Genomic DNA, 25,997 nt, shown 5'->3' on the forward strand with positions numbered 1-25,997 from the left:
GTTTTAGGAATATCAATTTGGCAGCTGTATAGACAAATGGATTATAGATGATAGAGACTTAAGCCAGGAAGACCAATTAGAAGGCTATTGTAATAGCCGAGGGAAGACATGAGGGAGCGATGAACTGGGGTGGTGGCCATGTGGGTCGAAAAAAGGGGACAGATGAAAGTGATGTTGTGAAGACAGAAGTAACAAGATTGATTGATTACGGGGAGTAAGGAAATTGAGTGTGTGAATTTGGGTGGCTGGAAGTATGGTGACATATTTGACCAAAACAGGAAATTTTAGTTTTGGTGAAATACTAGTGAGTTGTATTTATATATTCTATATATTCTAAATTTGAGATCAGTCACTCGATCAATAAACATTTATTAAGTGCCTACTATATACTAGAAAAGCAAAAGATAGTCCCTGCTCTCAATGAGCTTATGGTCTAAAGGAGATGCCAATGGGATACTGAGTGGGCTGTGTTCGAGTCATATGGTGATGATTCAGGACTAGAGTTACAGGAGAGATACTGGGGATGGATGTATAGATCTGATAGTCATCTACATAGAAATTATAATGAATCCATAGGAGTCAATGAGATCACTAAGAAAGGAGTTGTGTAGAGAGAAGAGAAAAAGGCCCAGGACACAGCCTTGGGGCTCTGGAGCCCACAGTTAGAGGATGGGACATTCACAATGATCCTTCAAGGGAGACTGATCAAGAGTCCAACAGGAAAGAGGAGAATCAAGAGACAAAAGTGAACCAAAAGACATGTCAAATCAAATGAATGAGAACTTGGAGCGTAGAGAGGGTCCAGGAGGCATAAGGTCAGTCAGTCAGTCAGTCAGTCAACAAATATTTATTAATCACCTATGATGGTGACACGATGATCATTTGTCCATTCTCTTTTAGACAGACAAGAAGGAGATGAGGAACAACTACCTAAAGTCTCAACGTTTTAAGGTATATATTTTATACATAAACTTTAAGTGGATCATTATTTATTTGCTCTACAAACATACATGTACCACTTGCTACATTCAAATACTCTATGCTGGGCACTGAAGGTATATGAAGAAGAAGAAGAGGAAAAAGGAATAAACATTTATTTATTTTTCTCATTTAACATTTTGTTTTTCCCCAGTTACATGTAAAAACAATTTTAACATTCAGGAACAAGTATTTATTAAGTGACTACTATTTGACAGATACTATTCTAAGCACTTTACTTATTTTATCCTCACAACAACCCTGGGAGGTGAGTGCTAAAATGATATCCATATTACAGTGAAGGAAACTGAGGCAGACAGAATGACTCACCCAGGGTTACACAGCTAGTAAGTATCTGAAGCTAAATTTCAACTCAGGTCTTCCTGACTTTAGCCCAGTGCTCTGTCCGTAAGGTTTCCTACCTACAACATGAACTCCATTTCAGATGTGCTAGACTGCATTGTGCGAATTAGGGAAATCATGCAAATATCTTCATTAATTCATTCCATGAAACATTTATTAAGCACCACTACGTGCAACATGAAAGTCATTGTCTCCTAGTGTATAGACAGCTAGCCTTGGACCCCAGATGACCTAGGTTCTGGTGGGTGTGTGACCCTGGAACAAATCACTTATCCTTTGAATGCTCACTCTAGACAACTCTGTAAATTGTAGAGAAGATGCCATCTGCATTGGTAGAGTAAGTTTTCTCTTTTGGGAATTCCTTATACTAACGAAATCAGTCTGATCTGTATCCCCCACATACAACACAACTTGCTGGATGCTAGATGTCTACATTGACTAGAACCTGGTTAAACAAAGTCTTTGTTGGACTCTAGGGCCATTCTGTTGATATGTCTGTAATGGGACCATATCCTTCAGAGGCAAATGATCTGGAAATGTTAGATAATATAGCCTAGAAAAATGACTATTGGTGGAACACACTCTCTGGTTCCTGATGAATTTCTGATTCTAGCATACGAGCTGCAGAAGTGAATGTCTTGGCATATTTCTTCTTTTTTAAAAAATAAGTTTTTATTGATGGCTTCTAGTTTTATAACATTATAATTACCCCTAGTATCTTCCTTCTTTCCCTTCTCATATGCTATAACAAATAGTATTTTTAAAGACCAAAAAAAAGGAAAAGAAAGAGATAAAAAAATTACACAACTGATCAATACATTGAAATAAGTGTGAAAACATGTTTCATATTGTAGACCCCTCACTTCTATGAAAGAATTGGTTGGGGCTGTTCCCTCTTCATTCAAGTTATTGTTGGTCTTGTTAATTTAAAAAAATTGGTGTGCTGTTGTTTTTTCCATTTACATTGTTGGAGTTATCATGCATATTGCTTTTTTGCTTTTCTTACTTTACTGTGCATCTGTTCTCACAGATCTTTTCATATTTCTCTGTATTCGTCACTTACATCATTTCTTACAGCACAGTAATATCTCATTACACTCATGTGCCACAGTTCATTTTTTCATTCCTCAATTAATGGACATCTGCTTTGTTTCTAATTCTTTGCCTTGGCGTGTTTCTAATGCCATCTTTCCATGTTCATCAGAGGCTCTATGACTTATGGGTGTCTCCAGTTTGTGACTTTCCTCTTAATTTTGGTTTAAAAATTTGCATTTCAGATGGATATGATTTCTCTACTGCCCCTTGACTTGCTCTATTTGAAAGTTGGTGTGAATTCCCTCTTACGGTTGCCACGCTGCTTAAAGGTAAGTCCCATGGTATACTTAGTTGGCATGGGGCCTTCCATCAACATCATGTGTAACATCTCCTGTGGGAAAAGTACATTCCTTCTGTGGCTCATTTTATAGGACGACCAATGAAAGGGAAAGGGACTACATAGTAAAAAAATGTGTCTTCATGGCAGGATGTGAAGTGGAGGGTAACATCAGTTTAAAGTGGTCAGTGCGGACAGCCAACCTTATTGACTCAGTCCCAGTAGGGATTTTTTAAGCTGTTTGTTTTGACCAATAGAGGCAACTAGATGGCTAAGTGGATAGAGCCCTGGGCCTAGAGTCAGAAAGACGAGTTCAAATCCAGCCTCAGACACTTACTAGCTATATGACCCTGGACAAGTCACTTAACTTCTGTTTGCCTTAATCCACTGATGAAAGAAATGGCAAACCACTCCAGTATCTTTGCTAAGGAAGCCTCATTCACAGTATTGACACATTAAGGTCTATAGGACCATGAAGAGCTGAACAACAACAATTTTGACCAATTACAAAGGATTACGTTTGGATGTCCACTTTTCTTAGGCTACTTAGAGAACACTTTAGTAACGAGAGCCCATGTTTAAATTGAATTTAATTCAATTCAACCAAAATTTATTGAGATCCTGTTATGTGCCAGGCACTGTACTAGGTTCCAGGAATACAAAGACAAAAACAAAATATTCCCTGCTATCAAGGAGGCTAATTTTACTGAGGGAAAATTTACAGATAAGTAAATACCAAAAATATAATTACCTTCTCCATGACTATTCCAACTCCCATTCACATTGTCAAACTGCCTTAGAGGTGCCTAATTATTTCTCTCTTCAGGGTTCTGGTGGTAATTCTTAGAGTTTAGAAATTTCTGTTTCTATTGCTCTTGAGCCCCCATCTGGTGTGTTCCCTACTGTTTATTAGTCAGCCAGAGTTAATTAGCTTTTAGCAAGAGATATTAACTAAGGAGTAAAACAAGAAGAATTGATACAAAATCAATCTCTCCAAGAGTCATAAACAAACTCCCCCAAAGTACTTTCCTAGGAAACATGACTTCAAGCTTAATAGAGAGCTAAGAGGTAAATCACAGGTCCTGTTTGATAGAAGTCTTTTTCTCCTGTGGAGTCCTCTTGAAATTCCCCTTAGTCATATAGTTCTTTCCTGAGCTGTCAGGGTTGGTGCTTTTGTGGGGTTCATAGCTGCACTTGAGCTCTGTCCCAAAGAGATCACACTCCCTGAAGGTGACTTTTCTCAATGTGTAAAGTTTAATTTACCCTCAAGTCATCTCTGCAGCTCTGGTGGGAATTCCAAATCTTCTGATCTTTTGACCTTTCAGAGTTCACAAGATCATCCTCTGGTCAATAGGAGGTGAGTGTGACATTGCCTTTGGGCTCATTCTCCACCACTTCCTCCCACCTTGCTGCCCTTTGGTAGGGGTACAAAGGGTCTGACTTCTCAACTCACTTCTGAAGATAGACTACCTTTTTGCTCAGCTTCCTCCTCTGATATCCATTGGTCCAAAAATGCATCTAATTCTTTCAATCAATCCCAATACATTTTCTTCATGAGGATCTTCTCATTTTAGAGGGACTTAGTCACACCCAGTTTATACTTTTAATGATTAACTCAGTAATGGAATGAAAGAGGCATTTTCTCATTTGAGAAGGTATAAAAGCCACAGCACATCTTGATAATTACATTAGTTTGGGAGAGGGCTGTGGGACCCTCTTCCTCTCCCTCAGACAAAAGAAAGTTGTGAGAAGGGGGCACCAAACTCTTGGGGGGATCAGGAATGGCCTTTTGTCTTTGGTACTTGAGCTGAACCTCATTGAAAGAAGTGAGTAAGTGGTTCATAACCAAGTGCCTCATTGCAGTTTATTTTATTTATTCATTGTACTCTCTTCTTTTCATTTACAGTACATGGCTTTCTTTGAGTTCAATAACCGGCTTGAATCTATCCTTAGCAAGGCATATGTTTACAGGTGAGATGCAGTGGCTGAATGCTGCTGGTGATGGGAATACACAAGAATAGAATTTTACAGAGGGAATGGGTCAAATAATTTCTCTTTGCAAACACATCTGCCAAGTCTAAATCCCCACTAGGCAGGAAAGCTGTCATGTCTTTGGCCCTGCTAGATCATTTTCTGAGAAAATGTTTGTACGTAATACCCAGAGAAAAGAATTTCCAAGGGCCTTTCTTATTGTTACTATGCGTGTCCCTCTCATAGGGGAAACAGACACCATTGGTCTCAGAGAAATTGCCATATACCTTCATTTCAGGTGCAACTTGAGATTTTTCTTATTGTTGACTCTTACCCTAGGAAGAAAGTACACCCTTCTCCTTTTTGCTCTTGTAAATCTACTCTTTCCTTTCTTTTACAGAGTTATAAGAACCACAGCCTATTTGCTCTATAGTTTACACTTGAATTCATGTCTGTATTACTGGGCATCAGCCTACCAAGGACTTGGCTCTACTCACTGGGTTTATGATGGTGTGGGAAACAGGTAAGCCTTCACTCATCTTCTCTAAGCCAGAAGATCAAAGCCTGTTTCTTCATAGCCTATAGTATACAACCGAGGCAGATATTCTGATTTGATGTAGCATGATATAATAGAAGGCATATGGGACTTGAAGTGAGGAGACTTGAGTTCAAATCTCTGCTCTAAGACTTACTAGCTATGTGATTGTGAGCAAATCACTTAGGCTCTTCTTCTGTAAAATAGAGTTAAAAGTATCTACTACCCCCTTACCTCAAAAAAAGCTGGGGGATAAAGTGCTTAACCTGAGTCAGGAAGGCCTAAATTCAAATCTAGCCTCAATCATTTACTAGCTGTATGACCCTGGGCAAGTCACTTAGCCTCTATCTTCCTCAGGTTCCTCAGCTGTAAAATAGGAATAATCATTGCACCTATTTCCCAGGGTTGTTGTGAAGATCAAACGAGATAGTCATTGTAAAGTGCCTGACACATAGTAGGCACTTAAGGAATGCATATTTCCTCCTTTCCTTTATAGGATTGTCATGGAGAAAGTGAACATTAACATGCAATAGAGATGTGCAGAATTATTATAATTACATAAATTTACCTGTGTATCTGCCTTCATTTTGTTCCCAAGATTTTGAGTTAGACAGGACCTTTATGGTGATCTGGTCCAGCCCTCACCTTTTCCAGATGTGAAAACTTCTGGAGGCCCTTAGTCAGAGGTTCTCTAGGTGGTGAATGGAAGACCCAGAATTTGAAGATGGGATCTTTGATTATGATAATGTCGTGATAATATGATCATAAGAAGGAAGGACAAACAACAACAATAGAAACAACTGTGACAATTCGTCAGCTTTTTAAGCTCTTGTTGCCTTTTTAACCAAGGAAACACAAATGGTTAAAAAAAAGATCTTGCTTAGGATCTCTTGGGGCCCCTCCCAGCTCTGAGAGCAGTGATTTTATGCTTGGGCTAGGGAGGGGGGGAAGGGTCAGTCACTTGATGATGACTAAATTTAGGAGACCTACCAGAATACACGTCCAGCCCAACCCATCTTTATACTTAGACAGTCCCTTTCTGTGCTCATTAGCAAGGCGCAAGAGGGTTAGTGTAACCATCACCAATATTTTTCTTATCAATCTGCTGAAATTTCCTCGTAAATGACATTAAAATTTGAGAGGGATCCCATCTTTTCCTCTGATATGCAGTTCCAACAAAATCATTATTTGACTCTTGGGGGAACAAATATTCTTTCAAATTAATCACATTTTCAATGCGAAAATCATAAATCTAAATTATTCAAAGGTGGTTATGAAAGGAATGGATGATTTTTTTGTACGTGTTTTTAAAAATCGGCTTACAAACTAGGTGTTGGTAAACCCTTTCTATAGAAATTCTGGTGTTCTTCTTAACTAGTATCTATCACACATTCTACATCTGCAGCCAGTGTACATTTGAAATTCCTGGTATCCCCCATTGGATGGAATGTGTTTTATACTCCACTAGAGCTTCTATCTCCCCTGGTACTCCATTGGACTCACTCCTTAACCCTTGCCTCAGCTTATGGAATCATTGGGTCATAAATTAAAGTTTGGGGAGAACTTTGAACTTATCTAGTCCAGCCTTCTTATTTTACAGATGGGAAAGCTGAGGCATGGAGAGGCTAAATTCCAAGATCACATGGGTAGTAAATTGCTGAGGTAGGATTTTAACTCACCTTCTCTCACTCTAAATCCAGCCCATTACACCATATTTCTCTTGCTTACTCCTCTAATTAATTGCATAAGTATAACTTTTCATCTCGGGTCCCCACTCCTTGGCTCTTTCACAGGCCTTTTCCAAGTGGGAATACCAAGTCATTCTCTGGTGAGTGAGGAGGGGAAGGTTGTATACACATGCATTCTAAGAAGCTAAATGACCAAGGGAGGGTTCTAGAAGGGACAGAAGCCATCAACTTCTGATGGGGTCAGGAGAGACTTTCCCCTTGGAACAACCAGTTGGGAGGTGAGGGGAGGCTGTGAAGTGGGTTCTCTTCTCTTTCTACTATGCACCCCCTTCTCCATAACTTTGGCTCTAACATGCCCCTAAAATCATCTTTCCTGACCCCTTGAATACGAGGGCCATAGGAACTGACCCCTGATCTAGAACTTCATACATTTAGAGAAGATAGAATGGAAAGTGAGCAAAGAGGAGATGGGCAGTGGTAGATATTCTCCATGATCTTCTGCCATGGCTCTTGGGCCTTTGTGGAACTTATTTTTTAAGAAAGTAGGGGAGGAGACATCCCTTATTAATTGATATAATTAAGTTACATCATATTTCTGAGAGGTCCTTGATGTGGAAATGCTTTAGATATTCTCATTATCCTCAACAACATGCTGGGAAAAGAGGGGCATGGTGCAGTGGGAAGGACATTGGACCTGTAGTCAAGAGTCAAACCCAAGATTCCTGAGTTTAAATCAGTGTCCCAGTACCTGCTGGCTGAAGGACTTTGGGCAAGTCACAGAATTTCTCTGAACCTCAGTGTCCCCATCTGTAAAATAGGGCTAATACTTGCACTGCTACCTCAGAGAGTCATGGCAATGGTGATTAAAGCAGCTCAGGGCACACAGCACTGGGCCTGGAATCAGGAAGACCCAAGTTCAAATTTGACCTTAGATACTTAACTAGCAGTGTGACCTTGGAGAAGTGTATCACCAAAGCAATATTCACAGAATATATGAGTTAGGGGTATAATTTGGTAATCATCCTTTCCTGAATAAGCAACAGTTTTGTTATTATCTTTCCCATGCAGTCTTTGGAACATCACCTGGCTTCTGTTTTACTCATACTTTAGCTCCAGATTTTATTCTCTCGGTAGAACCCAATCCTTCCATTCCTCCGTTAGTTATTTCAGGAGGATAAGTTTTCACAAGTGGTCTTGTTTCACAAGGAATAATAATTGCTTGAACTATTCTACCATTTTAAAAATAGTTTTATTTATTTATTCTTAGATTTTGACATTCATTTCCACAAAATTTTGAGTTCCAATTTTTCTCCTCATCTTTCCCCTCCCTCCACCCCATAAAACCTTGCATTCTAATTATCCCTTCCCTCAGTGTGCTCTCCCTTCTATCACACCCTACTCTTCCTTTATATCCATCTTCTCTCTTTTCTTGAAGGGCAAGATAGATTTCTATACTCTATTACTTGTATTTCTTATTTCCCAGTTATATGCAATAACAATTCTCAACATTCATTTCTAATGCTTTGAATTCCAACTTCTCTCCCTTCCTCCTTCCCTGCCCATCCCCACTGAGAAGGCAAGCAATTCAATACAGGCTATATATATATATGTCATTTTGCATAAGACTTCCATAATAACCATGTTGTGTAAGACTAACTATATTTCCCTCCATTCTATCCTGCCCCCATTTATTCTATTCTCTCATTTGACCTTGTCCCTTCCCCAAAGTGTTTACTTTTAATTACTCCCTTCTCCCATTTGCCCTCCCTTCTATCATCCCCCTAACTCCACTTATCTCCTTCTCCCCTATTTTCCTTTAGTGTAAGCTAGATTTTCATACCAAATTGAGTGTGCATGTCAATGTAGGAGTTGCTAGATCTTGTGTTATTCTGATTGTATTTCCACAATACTTGAATTGTTTTTTTCTGGCTGCCTGCAATATTTTCTCCTTGACCTGACAACTCTGAAATTTGACCACAATATTCCTAGGAGTTTCTCTTCGGGTCTCTTTCAAGAGGTGATCAGTGGATTCTTTCAATATTTATTTTGCCCGCTGGTTCTGGAATATCAGGGCAGTTTTCCTTGATAATTTCATGAAAGATAATGTCTAGGCTCTTTTTTGACCATGGCTTTCAGGCAGTCCCATAATTTATAAATTCTCCTGGATCTATTTTCCAGGTCAGTTGTTTTTCCAATGAGATATTTCACATTATCTTCTATTTTTTTCATTCCTTTGGTTTTGTTTTGCAACTTCTTGGTTTATCATATAGTCATTAGCTTCCCTGAACTTCACTCTCATTTTTAAAGAACTTTTTTCTTCAGTGAGCTTTTGAACCTCCTTTCCCATTAGGCTAATTCTGCTTTCTAAAGTCTTCTTCTCCTCTTTGGCTTTTTGGACTTCTCTTTCCAATTGAGTTGGCCTATTTTTAAAGGTGTTATTTTCCTCAGCATTTTTTGGGTCTCTTTTAGTGAACTGCTGACTCGTTTTTCAGGCTCTTCCATGGCCCATTGTACATTCATTTTGGAGTTACTGGATGCAGAAGCCTTGACTTCCTCTGACAGTATGCTTTGTTCCTCCTCTTCTGAAAGGATAGAGGGAAATACATGTTCACCAAGAAAATAACCTTCTATGGTCTTATTTTTTTCCCCTTTTTTGAACATTTTCCCAGCCAGTTACTTGACTTCTGAATCCTTTGTCAAGAGGAGGGTCCTAATGCTCCTGCTCACCCCAGGACCGTGCTCAGGGCTGAGGTTCGGACCAGCTGTTCAATTCCCCCAGGGGCTTTACGGTCAATGCTCCAACAGTGGAACAATGGATGCAGGCTACTGCCTGCCTGCAGTGGCTAGAAGCCTTCACTGCCCAGCCACTGCCGTGCCTTGAGCTGGGGCCAGGGGTGGACTCTGCTCTCTTCTCACTCAGGTTGAAAAAGCCCTCTCACCGACCTTTGGTGCCTGTGGGTTGAGGGATCTGTGAACCGCTGCTGCTTCTGGGGATTTCGTCCCTGAAGCCTGCTCCAGTTCTGCTCCTCCCATAGTCATGTGGCCAAGGCTGGGCTGGGCTCTGCTCTGTGTCCCATGCAACAGACCTTTCCCATTGGCCTTCCAGGTCACCCTGGGCTGGAAGTCTCCTCCACTCCATCTTTCTATGGCTTCTACTGCTCTAGAATTTGTTGAGAGTCTTTCTTTACAGGTATTTTATGGGCTGTGGGGGAAGAACTAAGGTATGTACGTTTTTCTACTCTGCCATCTTGACTCCACACCCTATTCTATCATTTTTACAAAACTGTATGGGTCCATCACCTAAATTTTGGAACATTACAATAATTTCTCCTTGATAATTAGAATCTACCACTCCAGCCAATATATGTATTCCTCAAATTGCTAATCCTAATCTGAACTGAGGTTTGGCCAACTTCCTATTACAAGCCTGGATACAAGGGTTCAGCAGGATCTGTAGGGGCCATTCTTAGTCTAGTATCATCAAGTCCCTTTTCTTGGTACATTCTGTATAGTTCATTAGTTGGAATATCATCTATGCTTCTAAAATCTACCCCTGACCTCAATAGAGCAGTAAACAATTCTCTCCTTGTCAATTTTTTCTGATTTTTGAATCCACTGGCTATTTACTCTTCTCTCTCTAGCAATTTTGTCTTTTCCTCAGTCTCCTAAGTCACCTAACTGTGAAATGTTGTCCAGCACTTCTGAAAGAGGGTGCCCTATTTCCCCAATTATTAAGTCAAATTCACATGCTTGTAAGTAGGAAGAGCAGTCTTCATTATTATAGTCCGATCATAAACTGCAAAGGGAGTATCATAGAGTATCATTTGCATTTCTGATCATTATGGAAGTCTTCATTGCCTCTTCCTTTAACTTTCTTATACAGTCCCTAAGTGAATACCAGGGTCTATCTCCATTAGGTCACATAGAGTCAGTAGGATACTGCCTACTGCAGCCTTCTGCAGCCAAAGCTAACAGATTAGCTCTATTGTCACCTCCTTGTGTATTGTAATCTCTAAAAGTCTGCTGTACAAAGGGATTCTGACAAATATTACAAATTTTAGGCAGTTGACAGAATCTATAGCTATTCCTTCAGCTCCATCATCACTGATTCTCATCATCCAAGATATTACCCATTCTCCTATCCTTTGGGTGAACCGATTCAAAATTTCTGTGACCTCCTGTTGAGTAAAATCCTCAATTATTTCCCTAAACACTGAGTTGTCTCCTTGGTTCTCCTGTTTCCAGCTCACTATTGGGCATGAGAAACTTCTCCCTCTAAAATTATTTCACTTCCTTTGTCACTGTGGCAACTAGACTGGGTCTGTATAAAGGGCAGATGTGCATTTATTTTGTCAGCCTTCAGCTTCCAAGCTAAATGAACAGCCTTTCTTTCTGCCTGAGACCCCCACAGACTGCTCTTGTACTCTTTTTCCATCTGAATTTTTTCCTTAAGCAGCTCATCTCTGTTTCTACACATAATACAGTAAGCCATTAGTAAAGTCCAGTCTTTCCTACTTACCCTTGCCAACTCCTTTCCTGGTTTTGTTGATATTCCTTGCAAACACATTTTCCAAATCTCCAGGTTCCCCCTCCTGTAACCTCACTTCCCAGTCTTCACAGGGTCCAGAGCTTTTAGCCCACTCCCTTGCTAGTGAGGAAAATGGTAAATTCTCCTGTCCTGAGATATTAATGTCTTCCTCTAAATCATTTCTGCCTCCAAATAGAGATTTTTTACTTTGTGATCCTGTTTACGATGCCAAATGTATCGCCAAGGCAATATTCACAGCACTGGTGGTGACTATGAATATGTCAGCATAATTCTCAATCACAAAATATAAAAGACTCTCCACACAGAAGGCAGAAGAAAAACATTTATTTAAGTACCAGAAAGTCAAATCTGTCATGGTGACCAAGAAGTTAATATACATGATCACAGCAGGGGGGGAACCCATTCTCAAACCTCCCCTCCCTCAGCCAGGGCCTTCTCACTATCTGTTGGCCTGGGTTCTTTCCTCTCTGACCTGACCCCACTCACTCACTTCCTCCCAATTCTTTTCCACCCTTCCTGTTCTGCCTCTTCAGCAAGCTCCTCCCACCACATGTGACCCAGGCTTCCAGGTAATTTAAGCAGATCCTAGGGGCCTATTAATTAATGAGAAAGATCCTTCCATTTAAATTACTATTACAGCAAGTCACTTAGTCCTGTTTGCCTCAGTTTCCTTATCCATAAAATGAGCTGGAAAAGGAAATGGCAAACTGCTCCAGTATTTCTGCCAAGAAAACCCCAAATGGAATCGTGGAACGTTGGAAATGACTGAAATGATTGACCAATAAGAACAACCCAGGCTGGTTGTAAGGATCACATGAGGTCATATTCATAAAGTATTTAGCAAACCTTAAAGCACTGTATAAAAATGATAGTGTCATCATCACCAGCCTTGTTACATCTGTTCTTATTCAACATTCCTTTCCTGTTGTCTTGTTTTTTAGTTCTCTCTTTTTATGGTCTACACTGGGAGTGAACGAACTCTGAGGGTCAGATTACCAGGGTGCCCAGCAATTTCCACCCAGTCTCACTTAAAAATCCAGAAGGAAGCCTTCTTATCTCCGTTGATGTGTATTCATATCTTAGTACCAAGGGAGTTGTTCAAAGAGTGCTGGATTTGGGTTCAGAAGAGCTAGGTTGAAGTCTCAGAACCATCAATCATTAGCCATGACCTTGGGCAACTCATGTTCCTTCTGGGCCACAGCTTTTCTTTTTATGAGATCGGGGCGATGGATCCATCAGTCTTCATGGTCCATTGTTGTCTATAACCACACACTCTTATTCAAGGTACCACGTGAAGTCATTGAGTCTGTTGGGCTTGATGTAGGGAAAATTTTCTTGATAATTCGGGGCATCCTAAGTGGGACAGGCTGTCTTGGGAAGGGGTTCCTCTTTCTTTTTTGAGGTCTTTGATGAGCCCTGGGCTGTGCACTGGCCAGATGTGCCTGCTCCCTCTTTTCTGAGCCTTTCCTCAAAATATCCGTCTGACTTGAATTTGGATCTTGATCCAAAATTGGCACCAATGCCCAGTGGTTAGATGGTATGCCCATTGTATTTTCCCCCTTTGTTTTTTTTTCCATGAAAGCTGGAAAATGGGCCTGACTCTTTAGCGTGGGAGCCCATGCCTCATTCCAAGGCAAAAATTTCCAGCTCTGTCCTACACTAGGAAAACCACATCTGCACTAAGCTCTGCTACTGCTTGAATTAAAGGCTCACCCCAGACACCTCCTAGCTGTGAGACCTTGGACAAGTCATTTGATGTCTTTTGGCCTCAGCTCCTTATCTGTAAAATGAAGAAAGTGAACAAGCAATTATTAAACAGCTACTATGTGCCAGGCACTGTGCTAAGCACTTTACAAATATCCTCTCATTCCATTCTCACAACAGCACTACAAGGGAGGTATTTTTATTATCCTCATTTTACAGTTGAGGAAACTGAGGCAAACAGGATTAAGTGACTTGCCCAGGGTCACACAGCTAGTAAGTGTTTGAGGCTGGATTTGAACTCAGGACTTCTTGAGGTAGGGATGGGGTATTGGACTAAATGGTTTTTGAGGTTCCTTCTAGCTCTAAATCTATGCTCCTGACTAGATGACACAGAGGGTAAAGCACCCAGTCTGGATTCAGGAAGACCTGAGTTCAAATTTGATCTTAGATACTTAACTAGCAGTGTGACCCTGGGCAAGTCCTAACCCCTCTTGCCTCAGTTTCTTCATCTGTAAAATGAGCTGGAGAAAGAAATGACAAACCGCCCCACTATCTTTGCCAAGAAACCCTCCAAATAGGGTCATGAAGAGAAGACTGAAAATGAATAAACAACCACAGAATGAACCTACTGGCCTATTCTCAATTTGTGTTCAGTCAGCAAGCATTTATTAAGCACCCACTGTATGCCAGGCACTGCACTAGGATTGGAGATGTGAAGAAAAATATCAGATCAATTCCTTCCTTCAAGGAGCTCATAGTCTGATGGAATAATGGAGGAGATAGCTTGTAAATAAGTCTGGACAAATACAATGTAAAGGGAGTGTAAATACAGTAAAGGGAAGGTCTTCTCAGAGACAAGGTCCTGGCTGCGGGGAAAGGACTCTTGCAGAAGGATGGAACTGAGCTGAGCATTAAAGAAGGCCAAGACTGACCCGGGGCAGAGATAAGGAGGGGGCACCAGAGGGACTGGGTACTTCTTGTTCAGGTTGAACCAGCCCCATCTGGTGGTGAACGACTTTTTCTGTCAGTTAGCTAAGCAATGAATTCTTGGCTTCTTATCATTACAATTCTATTTCATTCAATTAAACACAATTTTTAATAGCACCTACTATGTTCCAAGCCACATGTTAAGGGCTAGGGTTATAAATATGGAATGCAACATACTAACCCTAAATGCGCTTATCTGGAAGAGTGCACAGTAATTAAAGTTTTTAACCTCAGAATCCATGGAAGGGCTCCATTAATAAATTACAAGGATCTAGGAACTGGCATGGGGAAACAAATACATCTCTATTTTCAATCATCTAGAACTAAAATTTGAGTTTTCCTTCAGCAATTTAAAAGCATTTTTGTGAGAAGGGGTTCATAGGCTTCACCAGACTGACAAAGGAACAGGAAAAAAACAAAATGAAGAACTGTTCTGGGATACAGAGAGATGTGTAGTGTTTGGGTTTGGGTTCAAATCCTCCTTTTGCCACTTCTTACCTGTGTGACTTTAGGAAAGTCATTTCATTGGGGGTGGGGGTGGGGCTTATCTATAAAACAGAGTTGGTGCATGCCCAGTACCTGGTACATAGTAGGTGCCTAGTAAATGCTTTTTGACTGATTGGCCTAGATGATCTCCTCTTGACCCTAAATCCACGATCCTTGAATTATCAAGGTGTGTGGTGATGTCGCAGGGAATAAGCTTCCCTGTTTTCAAGAAACACAACCTGGGAGGGGAACTAAGATGTGCAAAAATAAACAAGGATAAAGTTTCCTTGGGCTCCTTGTTTTTCATGAGCAACTAAAAAGGAAATTGAAAAATCCTGAAATGGTTGCACAAAATTTGGAGAACCTGTTTCCAGGCATGCTGAAGGCATTCTGTTGGGGTTCTTAGCATGGTGGATAGAGCATAGAACCTAGAATCAGGAAGACCTGAATTCAAATGCAGCCTCAGACACGTGCTAGCTGTGTGACCTTAGATAAGTCACTTAACCTGTTTCCTCATCTGTAAAATGGGGATAATAACAGCAGGGTTGTGGCAAGGATTGCAAGGATCAAAAGAGATAATAAATATAAAGTGCTTATTGCAGTGCACTGCACATAGTAGGTACTCTATCAATGTTAACTATTATTAATTTTTACATCACCATAGTTACCCCCAGTATCCATCCACATGGGAGTGGGTGTCTCTTAAGCAAGCTAAGATGTGCAAAAATAAACAAGAAGAAAGGCTCCTTCGGCTCCTTGTTTTTCATGAGCAAATAGTGATGGTTCAAGTCACACGCCCCCCTTTCTCTTTCAGTTACATCCGATGTTATTACTTCGCTGTCAAGACCCTGATCACCATTGGGGGCCTGCCCGACCCCAAGACTCTCTTTGAAATCGTTTTCCAGCTCCTGAACTACTTCACGGGAGTCTTTGCTTTCTCTGTGATGATAGGACAGGTGAGTGAGGGCAGGATCAGCAGTGGCCTCTGCTGGCTGGTTCTGAAGGACTCTTTTGAAGGAAATTCCTCCCTCAAACATCTCTCTCGCCTGGTGCGACCTGCTTCAGTGACTGAAATCCAGTCCCAGCCATTCATTCTGTAGGTCAGACCCTGGCTCCCTTTCCTCCAGACCTCCTCCTGACAGGGCCCTTACTGAATCCCCAATCCCCCAAGAGGAATGGATTTATTAGATGCACCTGGCAGGAGGGACCAGGGCAGATGGAAAACACTGAGTGCCTGATGGGATTCATGTGCTACCAGCAGGAGGTGATGGAGGATGAGCAGGATTTAGAGGATTAAAAAAACAACAACAACAACTTAGTGCTATACTTTTCCCAAGGGCTAATCCTATAGATTCTTTCCCTCTCAGGCTTAGGGTTGGTTTAAGAATTTCAGTGCACTGGGCCTGGAGTCAGGAAGACTCATCTTCGTTCTTGAGTTCAAATCCAGCCTCAGATACTTATTAGCTGTGTGACCCTGGGCAAGTCAGTTAACCCTGCTCACCTAAGATTCCTTGTGTAAAATGATCTGAATAGGGAATTGGCAAACCACTCCAGTATCCCTGCCAAGAAAACCCCCAAAGGGGTCACAAGAGTCAGACGGACTGAATAACACAAAGACTTCAGGGTGGGTGAGAGAGTGATAAGAAGGAAAGATATGTAAATAAGAGAATGATAGGAAAAGGCAGAAAGGGGAGCTTGGAGAGATCTCTTCAGAATTATGGGAGAAGAATTAATGCCCTGCTTGATACAATGGTACAAACAGGTGGAATTCTGGGCTTGGAATCAGGAAGACTTGAGATCATGTCTTCCCTTAGACACTAAGTAGCTGTGTGAACCTAGGCGAGTCATATATCTCCCTGATCTGTAAAATCATGGGTTTGCATTTGATGGTCTCTAAGGCCCTTTCCAATTCTGAATCTATGACCCTTTGAAGCTTCTGCATTTTGTGGTGGCCTTAGGGGTTGTGGGTTAGGTGAGTGGACTAAATCCACTTCCTCCATGTTTGGGCCTTCCCCTTTGGGAACGCAGGGATGTCTTGATGTTCTAAAGTGCTTTTTGTTGGATAAGAAGCAGCTCAGGATGAAAGAATCACAGTGAGATGAACTCTAAGGTCCTTTTCAACCCTAAATGTTATGAGCCTGTGAGTTGGAGAGTTGGAAGGGATGTTAGAAGGCATCTCATCTGACCTTGCATCCAAAGCATATTCAGCTATGAGGAGAGTTGCAAGGACAGATTTAGCCCTCCAGATGCCATGATGCACTGAGGTTACGTGGATCCAAACAGAGTATACAAGGGAGCTAAGAGGATCTTGTCCTCTGCCTGGGTCAGGCTGCAATGAGAGTATTATATTCAGTTCCAGACAATGCATTTTAGGAAAGACAAGTAGACCCATGAGTTTGCAAGAACTAATTTTTCCAGCATAACCTCATTTCTGCTTTTGATGGAGTTCTTAGACTGGAAGGTTGGGGGGTTAATAGAGGTATAGTTTACCTACATTTTAGCAAATCAGTTGATGAAGTTTCTCATTCTTAATATTGTATGCTTATTCATATGGATGATATGGAGAGACATGACCTCGAAAATAATGTGGTTATGTAGCTGCAGAGCCAGTGAAATGTCTGGGTCCAAAGAGCTGTCATTAATGACTCAGTGTCAATTTGGGAGGAGGCGGTATCTAGTGGGTCTGACCTATGAATATATCGTTGACCTTGTATCATGCAATATTTTCATCAATGATTTGGATAAAGTCATAAATGGTACATCTACAAAGTTTGCAGATGACAAAGGGGAGTGACAACAGACATACTGGACCACAGAATCAGGATTCACAGGCTCAGATGTTGGGCCAAATCTAATAAGGTGAATTTTGATGATGATAAATGTAGACTCATGCTTGGATTCAAAAAATAAATGTTACAAGTACAAAACTGGAAACATGGCTAGAGAATAGTCCAAAAGACCATTTGGGGGTTTCAAATACTACAAGTTCACTAGGAGTTGAGTGTGATATGGCAGCCTCCAAAGCTAGTGAGTCCTCAAGCTGGGTTGAGAGTTTTGGTGTCCAGATGGTGAACAGTAATTGTCTGATTCTCCCGGGCTTTTTGAGACTCTCTCTACATTATAGTATTCCCATATATAAACTATAAAATTGCTTGCCATCTTAAGGAGAGGGAGGGAAGGAAGGGAGAAAATTTGGAACTTAAAATTTTAAAAAGAGAAATGTTAGAAATTGTCTTTACATGTAATTGGAAAAATTCTATGAAGACAATATAATAAAAAAAATTTATAGTGTTCCATTCTGGGTACCAGATTTTAAGAAGGACATTGATAAGCTGAAGGTGTCCACAGCAGGGATACCAGGATAGTCAAGGTTCTGGAGACAATATCATATGAAAATTAGTTGCAGGAATTAGGAATGTTTAGTATGGAGAAGAGAAGACTCAGCTATAACATGATAGAAGTCTTCAAGTACGTGAAGGGTTCCCACGTGGAAGAGGAAGTAGATTTGTTTGGTTTAACCCCAGAAGACAGAGCTAGGAACAATGGGTGGAAATTGGAAAGGAAGATCTATGGGAAAACTTCCTAACAACTGGAGATGTCCAAAGAGGAATAGGCTGTCTCAGGAGTTGTTAGGCAGCCCTCCCCTTCACCAAGGGTCTTCCAGAAGATGGAAGTGTGATGATTTATCAGGGTTGTTTCAACAAGGATTTTATCTCAGTTCTGGATTGGACAAGGTGAGCTCTGAGTTCCCTTCCTACTCTGGCATTCTCTGATTTGTAAAAGTATCATATGCATTGAGCTTTACTAGGGGAGGCCTCAGAAAAACAAATTTTTACTGCAAAGTATAAAAATGTCCAGCTGAGAATTTAAGGAATTCTCTTTAATTTAAAAAAAAATTAATTTTTTATTTTCAGTTCTAAATTTACTCCCTCTCTTTACTTCCTTACTTCATCAATTTAAAGGGTAAGAAATAAGATACACGTTCTACATATGAAGTAAGACATTCTCTTTAAAAGAGAATACCTGGTAGTCTCTAACACATTTAATTTAAAATTGTGAATGAACAGTTTCTCTTGATTTTACTTGGACTCTTTCCTCTGCCCTCCCCAGATGAGAGATGTTGTTGGGGCAGCAACTGCAGGGCAAACATATTACCGGAGCTGCATGGACAGTACCGTCAAGTACATGAATTTCTACAAAATCCCAAGATCAGTTCAGAATCGTGTTAAGACCTGGTATGAATATACATGGCATTCTCAAGGCATGCTGGGTAAGATCTATATCCCATTGGAAGTTTCTGCTTCCAGAAGTTTTTCATTAGTTAATCTTTATTTGTCTAATGTATTTTGCCAGTTATATTAAAAGTAGCTCCCATTTGTATATTTTTCTCCAAACTTCTTTCCATTGTAATCTTTCAGAGAGGAGAAACGTATAGGATGTATGGATGCATCTAATTAGAAAGTATACTCCAGGACACTCTCCAAAACCACTGCATCTCCCCTGCAAGTTTCTAGGGCACTCGAGCTCACTTGCATCAGCTCAAGCCTTCACCAGCAATGTTCCTCACATTGCTAAGTGTCAATGACTAGCATCCCAGTTTCATTTAACCATTTAACACTAATTAGCTTTTACAGAGGAATATTTACTTCAAAAACACAGCAAAGACAAAAGCATGAATATTTCTTCCATATCACATTGATGTCTGGGAAGAACAGGCACACCGTTAGCACATTTCCTACATAAAATTGGTCCCATCAAATCCATGTCTAGATTTTGTATGACTTCTGGATGAATTGTCATCTAAGCTACTCTGTGTTAGATCCTGAAGGGCCACTCCTTAAGTTCAGAGATAGACAGATAGACAGAGAGAGAGCGAGAGAGAGAGAGAGAGAGAGAGAGAGAGAGAAGAGTAGCAGAGGGCAGAATCATTTCTATTAATGCGTACTGAGTGAGCCACAGTTCAGGGGCTAGTTCTCTTAGACACACTATTTTGTCATGGGGAGGTGAGCAGAGGCACATAGGGACCAAGGGATTAATAAGGGGGATTACTTCACCATTCCAAACTGTAAACTACATGTTACCAATAATGGAGTGTGTCTGTACTTCATCTGTCACTCATAGGATGCTCCCCTGTCCCATCCCCATACCTGTTTAATGGAATATGCTTTAATCTAACTACAATTAACATAAAATAAGTGGGCCTGACTTCTTAAAGTTCCTTCTAGCCCTGAACCTCTGGTGACAGCTCTGTGGCCTCTGAAGTCCTTGACAGTTCTTAGATTCTGTATATGATTCTGCTTTCCCAAATGTGGTAAGGTTGAATGAGAAAGATGTATGTCAGGCATTTATTTACATGGCACTTTCTACTGGTGAGAAAAGCCAGGAGAACAATTTATACAATAAGAAGGAGATTGTTAATACAAACAAGTTGGAAAGACTTAAGAGTCTAATAATCAATGTAGTGATGACCCACGTTTCCAGAGGAACTAAAATGATAATGCACATGGCTGATGGACTCAAGATGCAGATAGACACATTTTTGGACATGGCCAGCGAGGCAATTTCTTTTGCCTGACCATGCATACTTATTACAAGGGTTTCTTTTTTCTTCTTTTCAATGGGGGTGGAGAAATGGGAAGGAGAGAAAATAAATGCTTGGCAATTAAAAAAAAGAAAAAACACTTTATGCTATTCAAATTCTCACATCTATTTCCTTTTTTGATCTTAACAAGAACTCATGAAGGAGTATTATTTTACATATGGGAAAACTGAGGTTCATAGAAATGATGACTGACTTGCCCAAGGTCACACAGATAGTTAGAAGTGTGTGTTAGTTCTTCATTGCTGAAGAAGATCATCCATTAGAAAAATGATGACATGACTTGCACTTGACTTTGTTTTGAGTGTGGGAGGGCTGTGCAGGTCACCACCAGCCTCAGTTCTCCTCCAGAGCCATATGAATCCAGTGACCAGATATTCATCAAGATGACTGGAGATGACTCAGGATGAGGCAATTGGGTTTAAGTGACTTGCCCAAGCTCATACAGCTAGTGAGTGTCAAGTGTCTGAGGTGAGATTTCAACTCGGGTCCTCTTGACTCCTGCACTGGTGCTCTATCCACTGCACCACCTAGCTGCCCCTAGTTAGAAGTAGAGCAAGGAGGAGAAGCCAGGCTCCAAGATTATATATAGTTCAGTCCTTTTCCCACTGAACCATGTGGTCTCTTATCTATGCTTCATTCTCCAGAGATAATTACAATGAAATATTAACAATGAAATCCAAAGAGGCCACTTCTAAATGCAGGAAATGAATTATAGTTACTTTGCATAACAATCATTTCTTAGCCTCAAAGATCTAACTCTATTTTCCTTCTGTTTTATTTATTTATTCATCCTTTTAAAATGTCTTCAGTTGGATTTTTGAGTGCATCTATGAGGAACATATTTCTGCTTAAATACTTGCAGGCTTTAATAATGAAAATGCCATTTCTGATTTAATAATTTACATATTTAACTTTCTCATTTTGTTTTCTATTGCCTTACAAAAAACTGATAGTCAAACTCTCGTTTATTTATAAGATGAAAGAGTAAAAGCAGAGATAATCTTCAAATAGCAGAAAATACAGGTTATTTTATTCTGACTTTAGAATACATTTGAAACAGAGCCATAACTAGGTATAGGTAATCAGCATTTTGTCCCAGGGCAGCAAAATTTAATGAGTGCCAAAATTTCAAATGATTTTTTAAAAATTGTATAATTTTAAATGTTGCCACGTTTATATCTTGCTAGTTCTTATATTCCTTTAGAAGCACAGGAAGAATTAACTTAGCACATAGAGAAAACAATGAGTTAAAATCTGAAACTAGCAGCAGCAATTTCTCTGATTCTGCACTTACATTCCTTTCTCCCTGCCCCCTTTTCAGGCAGTACAACTGAGCTGAACTCCTCTTGTGCTAGTACTGACATTCTTTTCAATCCAGCTGATATCTACCTCTTCAGTGGTCTTCCACTGTCCAGGAATGTATCCCCACAGGGCTTTGTGTCCTAAGATCTTCCCACCAACTCAAATACATTTGACTTAATTGCTTCTTGTACTAATTTCACAAAGGAAGTAGGGTGGTCTAATGTAAAGAGAACTGGCCTCAAAGCCAGGAAGACCTAGGTTTAGATTCTGCCTCAGACCCTTACTCACTGTATGACCCTGCAAGTCACTTAATTTCTCAGTGTTCTAAGCTACTTAATAAGATTATAAATTGCAGAGAAGATGCTATTCTGCTTTAGTAGAAGCAGTTCCTCACTGGGAACTCTACATACCAATGAAATCAAGATCTAATCTCTGCCCCTATTATTTTCACGTCATAAGAATGTAGTTGCTTTGAGGCACCAAAATCGCTAGCCAAGGTTCTGATTATATGATTCCTATTTAGCATATCTTCCTAGTTTTGTTTGATATAACTTAGCATTCATGGTCTTGTAGTATCTTAGTGTTGATAAGGACCTTAGTGATCATTTACTCCAACTTCATACCTCATGTAGGAATGTTCTCCAAAGCATTCCTGGTGAGTGATTGCCCAGCATCTACTCAAGCACTTTTAGTTCTGGTGAGCTTATTACCTCATGGGGCATCCCATTCTATGTTCACATGACTCTAATTATTCCTTGTATCAAGTCAAAATGATCCTCCCTGTACCTTCCCACCTATTGAACATAATTTTGCCTCTTGAATAATTCTATCCTACTTTAGTCCATTTAGCAAGTTGGAAGAAATGTCTCAGTGTCTCAGGTAGCAAGGGTAAAATAGATCTGAGATATCAAATTTGTTATGGGTGATCTATAAGGCCAATAATTTGCCTTCAATCAATCAGGAGTTGAATGAGGATTCCATTTTAGTCTCTTTAAAACCACATTTCTCATAATAGTCCATGACTCTAGGATTATAATTCCTGGAATTGGATAAACTAGATTAGAATTTTTTTAGTTTCTCAGAATTCGTCCAAATCCAGAGGAAGACTTTTTTTTTTTTTGGTTTTGCTCCTGGGATGTAGAGGGGAAAAACCCCATCATCATCACCAATCCCCTTTTCCCTCCCAGAAATATAATAGTACCCTTCTGTTAAGGTATTTGACCCTGCCCCATACCATTCTTTGGAAATTACAGACACCATTTTCTACATACAGAAACCCTCTCAAGGTCTCCCACAATTACCTTGTGTTTTATCAAAAGTTCTAGAAACCCTCCCCCACATTTATTTAGTTACTATGATATGATGAACTCATGTGTTATCCAGTGTAAATGAACTTCCGTAAGGAGTAAGTAACATCTTTTTTCTTCCCATTATCAGATGAATCTGAGTTGATGGTGCAGCTTCCAGACAAGATGCGGCTGGATCTTGCTATTGATGTCAACTATGACATTGTCAGTAAAGTGGCTCTTTTTCAGGTACATTTGCCATCTGAGTCAAAGTTAAACCTCACTCATTATGTGGACTCCCATCTGTTTGCCTTCAAATCCAGGGTCCTTTCCTTTCTCTTTCTCCCGGTTTAGGGCTGTGACAGGCAAATGATTTTCGATATGCTGAAGAGGCTGAAGTCTGTTGTTTACCTGCCCAATGACTATGTGTGCAAGAAGGTATTTATTCTTTCATTTTCTTTATTTGCTTACTTATCCGTTTGTTTGTTTATTTCTGTAGTTGACAAAAGAGAAGTTAGAAAGAACCTTGGTGACTGTGAAAAGGAGAATCATTTGCCGTCATAATTGGAATGGATGCATTGTCTACTTGCAAATGGATGACAATGTTAATTATTGCTATTATCATCATAATACTTCATATTAACACAGCTCCTTATACTTTGCCAAAAATGTTGATATTTGTCTCTTGTTTGATCAACCATGTGAAGTAAGTAGGGCAGTAATAACAATGAATATGATAATAATGCAATAATCATTTACATAATGCTAGAAGGTTGGCAAAATGCTTTGCGTATGTTATCTCCTCCAGCCCTCATCTTTGGCATTATTAGGTCATCCATTTTACAAATGCAGATGTGGAGACTCAGAAAGCATAATAACTTCTTATGGTCACATATCTAGTTAGAAGAGATGTGACCTCAAGTCAGGCTAGGGGCTTGCAGACAAGTAAGAGGAGTGAGCTCCTGGGAAAGTTGAGTCAGAGGGATCTCTTGAGCTCAGGAGTTCTGAGTGGAAGTGAACTGAGCTGATTTTAGCATGAAACACAAGTTCTGCATGAATATGATGAGCCTCTAGAAGCAAGGGGGCCTCTAGGTTGTCTAAGGAGAGGCCAGAAATAGAGTAGGACAAAGCTTCTATGCCTGGGAGAATGGGATCAGGCCATGTGAGTAACCCCCATGCACCCACCTGGGAAAGATAGGGAGAGACAGAGTCTTGAAAATAATAGATAACTAAAATCTAGTAATAAAATTAAGATAGTGCTTAAATATAATGTCAGTTTTGGGGGACTAAATAGATTCCCAATATCCCCTGGAGGATTTAAGAACTTTCACCCAAACATAAGGACCTTTATTTTGATAAAGGGTACATGAAAATTATATTTCTAGAATAGTTAGAGGCAAGGAATTAAAAATGATCCCTATGAGGTAAAGAAGAATACTGGGCTCCACTATTTGAGTTACAGAGCATTTATTTATTTGATGTTAAGAAAGAAACAATCCATTGTCTTGTCCAGAGGAGTTTAACATTTGGAAGTTCAAACAATTATTGGATTATGGTAGGTAAGACCCTGAACCAAACTAGGTGTGTGCAGTGGGAAAACATTCTCAGGAAGCAGCTGTCAAGAAGAAGATAAAAACCAAAGGCAAAAAATTCCATTTAAAAACCAGATAGAGGAATAAGAAAATAAAATTTCCTCCTTTACATTGAGAGTTCTTTAAAATAATTTTGCATTTAGGGACTAATAAATGTTTATTGAATGGATGAATGATACAGTCAACTCTCAGTCACTTATAAGTGGATGACGATCCATGTTCTTTTCACCATGGGACAGGCAGATAGGAGCAGGACTGAGGCATTAGGAAAACAGATCCAGGTATGAAGAGGTGTGTGTGTGTGTGTGTGTGTGTGTGTGTGTGTGTGTGTGTGTGTGTGTGTGTGTGTGTGTGCTTATGGCTCTCTTGCTATATTCCAATTTTCATTTTTTGCATTCTCCATGTGGATAATTGTAAATTGTAAATTGACTTCAAAACAGGAAACCAAAGCTCTTTCAAGGAGAGGTCTGATTCAGTAGGGGCTTTTGTGATCAAAGCATTCCTGTACAGTATTTGAACATTAGTAACTTTTCTCCTTTTTGTTTCAGGGGGAAATAGGAAGAGAAATGTACATTATCCAAGCTGGACAGGTCCAGGTACTAGGTGGGCCAGATGGCAAATCCGTTCTTGTGACTCTGAGAGCAGGATCTGTATTTGGAGAAATAAGGTCAGAAAGGAACTGGGGGTGAGGGTGGGAAATTGGGGGAATGATGTCAGACCTTGGGGGGGGAGGTAAATGAGAGAGAGAGAGAGAGAGAGAGAGAGAGAGAGAGAGAGAGAGAGAGAGAGAGAGAAAGAGACAGAGACAGAGAGACAGAGAGACAGAGAGATAGACAGAGAAAGGTTAGTGAGACCAGGGTTGAAACATTCCTACCATATCATTGAATCTCTTTTCAATGGGGTTCTAAAGTCAGCTGCCCATTGCTAACAATTGACTTCTCTTTCCTTGCATTCCAAGACTGGGGCTCCTACTCATGGCTTCATGGTGGTTGAAGGGAGGGGAAGGAGAGGAGGGAACCAGCATTGATTCAGTACCTACTCTGTGCCAGGCACGAGGCTAAGCACTTTACAGATATTGCCTCTTTTGATGGTTGAGCCAGCAAGGTGAGACAGAAGATGTCACAATTCTAATTCTCCGGCTCTCTTTATCCTCTCGAATAATTAGCTTGTTGGCTGTTGGCGGAGGAAATCGTCGCACAGCCAATGTAGTGGCTCATGGATTTACCAACCTTTTCATTTTGGATAAGAAGGACTTGAATGAAATTTTGGTTCACTACCCAGAATCTCAGAAGTTGCTTCGGAAGAAAGCCAGGTACGTGATTCCTTAGAAGAGTAACAGTCAGTAATTTGGACACTTATTGGAAGACCATACGTTGAGGAGAAAGTAGAGGGTACTACATTAGTAGAGAGAGTTTCCTCTCCTGGAAGTCTCTAGTGAAATTGCAGGTTTGTCCACATTATAAAGAATGTTTTGTAAATAACTTTGCGATTGTCCAAGAAGGGAGTGGAAATTTAAAATTATTTTTGTTGGTTCCATATCAGAAAAGTCTATCGCGCCCCTCTTCTTCACTCTTCAGTACTG

General features: G+C 40.2%; 1 protein-coding gene across 3 annotated transcripts in view; it reads left to right on the plus strand.

Annotated features, from left to right (window-relative positions):
• Positions 1 to 25,997, plus strand: part of CNGB1 (cyclic nucleotide gated channel subunit beta 1) — a 105,593-nt gene that overhangs the window by 68,502 nt on the left and 11,094 nt on the right. For all 3 annotated transcript variants that reach the window (XM_072636671.1, XM_072636672.1, XM_072636673.1), the window contains exons 22-31: positions 901 to 951; positions 2,619 to 2,705; positions 4,620 to 4,684; positions 5,085 to 5,207; positions 15,448 to 15,589; positions 18,744 to 18,903; positions 22,975 to 23,072; positions 23,178 to 23,261; positions 24,964 to 25,082; positions 25,581 to 25,727. In XM_072636671.1, coding sequence (XP_072492772.1) covers positions 901 to 951; positions 2,619 to 2,705; positions 4,620 to 4,684; positions 5,085 to 5,207; positions 15,448 to 15,589; positions 18,744 to 18,903; positions 22,975 to 23,072; positions 23,178 to 23,261; positions 24,964 to 25,082; positions 25,581 to 25,727 — 1,076 coding nt within the window. The remainder of the gene's footprint in view (positions 1 to 900; positions 952 to 2,618; positions 2,706 to 4,619; positions 4,685 to 5,084; positions 5,208 to 15,447; positions 15,590 to 18,743; positions 18,904 to 22,974; positions 23,073 to 23,177; positions 23,262 to 24,963; positions 25,083 to 25,580; positions 25,728 to 25,997) is intronic.

This window comes from Notamacropus eugenii, chromosome 1, assembly GCF_028372415.1.
Source record: "Notamacropus eugenii isolate mMacEug1 chromosome 1, mMacEug1.pri_v2, whole genome shotgun sequence".
Classification (NCBI taxonomy): Eukaryota; Metazoa; Chordata; class Mammalia; order Diprotodontia; family Macropodidae; genus Notamacropus; species Notamacropus eugenii.